Source organism: Carlito syrichta, unplaced genomic scaffold (genome assembly GCF_000164805.1).
Source record: "Carlito syrichta isolate Samal-C Ts95f unplaced genomic scaffold, Tarsius_syrichta-2.0.1 Scaffold99365, whole genome shotgun sequence".
NCBI lineage: Eukaryota > Metazoa > Chordata > Mammalia > Primates > Tarsiidae > Carlito > Carlito syrichta.
This window is the reverse complement of record NW_007043461.1, coordinates 10,513-14,463: the sequence shown is the minus strand read 5'-3', so window position 1 is coordinate 14,463 and position 3,951 is coordinate 10,513. Positions and strand designations below refer to the sequence as shown.

General features: G+C 51.7%; 1 protein-coding gene across 1 annotated transcript in view; it reads left to right on the top strand.

Moving 5' to 3' along the window:
- The window catches only part of PIK3R4 (phosphoinositide-3-kinase regulatory subunit 4), a 69,516-nt gene extending 66,640 nt beyond the window's left edge, over window positions 1-2,876 (top strand). The window contains exons 16-19 of the mRNA XM_008063730.2: window positions 560-660; window positions 1,278-1,366; window positions 1,667-1,775; window positions 2,568-2,876. Of these exons, the coding sequence (XP_008061921.1) occupies window positions 560-660; window positions 1,278-1,366; window positions 1,667-1,775; window positions 2,568-2,738 (470 nt within the window). The 3' untranslated portion in view covers window positions 2,739-2,876. The remainder of the gene's footprint in view (window positions 1-559; window positions 661-1,277; window positions 1,367-1,666; window positions 1,776-2,567) is intronic.
- Window positions 2,877-3,951: the final 1,075 nt, after the last annotated feature.

Below are 3,951 nucleotides of genomic sequence, written 5' to 3'. Positions count from 1 at the left end.
CCTCCCCACCCTCCCTCCCCTTCCCCTCCCTTCCGCCACCAGTGTTCCTCGCCAGGCCAGCTCCTTGTGTTTCTCCAGCACACCCAGAGTCGCCTGCTCTCATGCTCTGGCCCACTCCTGTCTTTTTCTGGGGTGCGCCACCTGCCCGCCTGCCCTGCCTCTCAGTCGTGACCGTAACACCTCTACGGAATGACCTTGGCCCTCACTCCCTGTGGCTGTGGCCTCCTCATTTCTTGTCAAGCACTTTACACGTTCTTTGCTCTGTTTCTTGACGAGTCTGTTGAGGGCGGAATCTCGGTGTGCTGGGCCTTTCCACACCTTGCTTCTCTCCGCCGGGTGGGGGGCCAGGAGGCCAGCAAACCTTGGCTGCCGGGGTACTGAGGACCGCTTCCCTCATCCCGTGTGGTGCCGGGGTCCTGGCGTTTTTCCGGAGTGCTAGTCAGCGTGGCTTGCAGCCTGGGAGGAAGTGGAGATGGATGCATCAACTGCGTGCACTGCCCGGCTGTGAGAGCTCTGGGGATGGGTCCCCTTATGGCCGTGTCTGGCTTTGTCTCCCCAGCCGTCCAGGGCAACAATGAAGTGTCCATGTGGGACATGGAGACGGGCGACAGAAGATTCACTCTGTGGGCCAGCAGCGCTCCACCGCTCTCTGAGTTGCAGGTTTGCCTCCCGTTTTTACTGTAAGGGACAATCCTGTTTCTACGTCCTACACACTTGCGGGCATTTTATCCAGCAAGGTGCCTGTTGGGCTTCGGGTGCTGTTTAAGTTGGGGCTTTTAGCAGCTTCCAGCATCACGTAGCCCCCGCTGTGTGGGTGCTGTCCAGTTCCTTAAGCTTGCTGGTGTTTCTCCTCACCAGGGGTTTGAATGACTAACTCCTTGAGGCTTGTGATGTCTCTGGAACCCCAGTCAGATCTGGGCTGACTAGGAAGAGCCCAGGTTGAAGTTTGGTTCTCTAAAACATGGAATGTGGCCCTCTCACATCTGCCTCCGTTTTTCATAGTCCTGTTGCCAAGGGTACTTTGTTGGGGCAAAAGGTAGGAGAGGTTTCTTACCCCTGTGGTTGGGGTCCTGCTCCGTGTGGTCCTCAGTTGGCACTTCCCGAAGCTGAGCAGGCTGCACCTGTCTGTTCAGAATGCTACAGGGCAAACGTATGTGGGGGCTCTTGCCCCATGGTGGGGCGGGCATAACCGGTCTCCCAGCTTCCTCTGGAAGTGGCCCCATTGCTGACAGAGCACACTGCTGGCTCCTGTCTGACTCACGTGCATCTCTTTGAAGCCTTCTCCTCACAGTGTCCACGGCATCTACTGCAGTCCTGCTGATGGAAATCCCATCCTGCTGACCGCTGGCTCAGACATGAAAATAAGGTAAGCATCACGCAGTGCTTACTGTGTAGCGCCTCCAGGAAGGCTGAGGTAGTGTGGCAGACGTGAGTTCACGCATGGTGTTACTGACGATGTTGGTAGCACTGTAATGTTCAGAGTCGTCACCTTCCAGGGACAGCTGTTGATACTTTATCTGTAACTAATGTTATGCTCTTAGTTTTAGAAAAACCTCTTTCCCTAATGCAAAACAAAACAGTGCATTGAGGAATGGAAGCCAGTGATGGTCAGTTCTTCCCACTGTTGTCCTAGGTTGATTACCACCACCTGTCTCTTCCTCCCTAGGTTTTGGGACTTGGCGTACCCAGAAAGGTCCTACATCATTGCCGGAAGTGCTAATTCCCCGTCCGTGTCCTACTATAGGAAGATAATCGAAGGCACTGAAGTCGTTCAGGTACAGGAGTGTTTCTTTTTGTTTCTTTGAACCATTGACAGCACAACAGTGGCTTTCGTAAACACAGAACTGATGACGGTGGATGGCTTTGGCTAAGAGTGGCGGGATTTCTTTAAATTAAGAAATACGTTTCTCTTGGTTTTCTGTGTTTTTGACAATTAAATTTGACTACGGTGTAATAAACTTAAGTGCACATAACTAATAGCACAAATGAACAGGAGGGATGTTAAATAACTTGGTAAGGAGATGCTCTCAGTATTGTTCTTTTACAAATGAAAAAGGCACAGTGAAGCAGGTTCACACAGCTGGTCAGTGGAGTGCTGGGACCCAACCCTGGCCACTGGGACCCACCTCTGCAGCTTGTGTTCTTGACTCAGGCAGCAGTCCAGAGATGAGAATGTCCTGGCGGTGGGGCCAGAGCAGTTGCTCCATGGGTGGAGTGCCTCCTTGCAGATGCCAGGAGCTGGAGTGCTGGAGCGCTGGAGCGGCCACGGGTACCGCTGTGCATTCTGGTTCTTGATGCCCATTTCTTCCTGATGTTGACAGAAGTCAGTGTGCACAGAACCTTGGCCTGCTTACACGCTTTGGGCGTCTCTAAGTGGCACGCCAGAATCTGGGACTGGAAGCCTGGCCTGTGACTCTGGCCCTCTGCTTTTGCTTGGTGTTTGCAAAAGCACAGCGGCTTCACAGGATGGTTGCCTCAGTGTCCCAGCAGCAAGGCTGCTGACGAGAGCTAGCACGTGGGGCTGCTTGTAACTTCTGGCTTTCTCCTGGACTCTAACCATCACACAGGAGATTCAGAACAAGCAGAAGGTGGGCCCGAGTGATGATACGCCTCGGAGGGGCCCCGAGGCGCTGCCTGTGGGACATCACGACATCATCACGGACGTCGCCACGTTCCAGACCACGCAGGGCTTCATCATCACTGCTTCCAGAGATGGGATTGTGAAGGTGTGGAAGTGAACACCTGCTGATGTGCATCCATTGTCATGAAGTTATACATATGCTGTAACCCGGGGGAAAGTTGTTTCTAGAGAGAAGGGAGAGCAGATTCATTTGCGTAGTTTTGAGAATCATGTCCTTCTGTTCCTGTGTCCAGACGAAAGTGCTGGAGGTTGTGCAGAGGTTGCCCCGACTGGTTGACTCATGAATGGCTCTTCAGCGCTCAGCCAGACGGCGGCATCTGGGACTTTATGTTGTATGTGTCGGGGGGAGAAATGTAAGACACAAAGATCTTGTGTCTGCTATGATCTCAGTGTGTTTTGTATTGAAAAAGATGGTGGAAAGATGGTTGTAAGCTATTATCATGTAAAAAAAAATTTTTTTTTTTTGAGTCAAGGTCTCACTCTGTTGCCCTGGCTGGAGTGCAGTGGCATGATTATGGCTCACTGTAGCCTAAGCCTCCTGGACTCAGGCAATCCTTTTGCCTCAGCCTCCCAAGTAGCTGGGACTACAGGCACGTGCCACCATGCCCAGCTAGTTTTTTTGGCTTTTTTGTAGAGGTGAGGTCTCGCTATGGGGCCTAGGCTGGTCTTGGACTCCTGGGCTCGGGCAGTCCTCCAGCCTTAGCTTCCCCAGATGCTAGGATAACAATGTGAGCCACTGTGCCCAGTATGTAAACACATTTTTGCTATTAAAAATGCTATTCAGAGCAGCCAATAAACTGTATTCATGCATCCTAAGAGTTTTTTTGTATTTTGACTTGTGTTTTAAAATCATGAACTGAAACAGAGGAGTAAGCTCTTTGGCATTTTCTTACTTAATAAAAATAGTCTACACCGGGTAAAAGCGAGCTGTTGGGTCAAGCATCGGTACTTGAGGTAGAGCCCATGAAAACAAAGGTGATGGCCAGTGAGACACAGGTCCAGAGCTCACGCACAGGAAGTCAGCTCTTCCGCTACAGCACAGTACCCAGCATTCCACACTGCATGTACCTTGCCTCGCAGTGCAGTCATCCCCCCCATGTCTCTGGGACTGGCTCCAGGACCCCCTGAGGATACCAGCATGCACAGGGGCGTATATCACAGTGTGGTACAAGATGGTGTGTGTGCACATAACCTGTGCACATCCTCCTGTGTACTTGCACTCGTCTCTGGTTACTCATAATGCCCGATATGGTGGAACTCCTGTGTAAACAGTTACTATTCTCTACTGTTTAGGGAAAATTACAAGACAG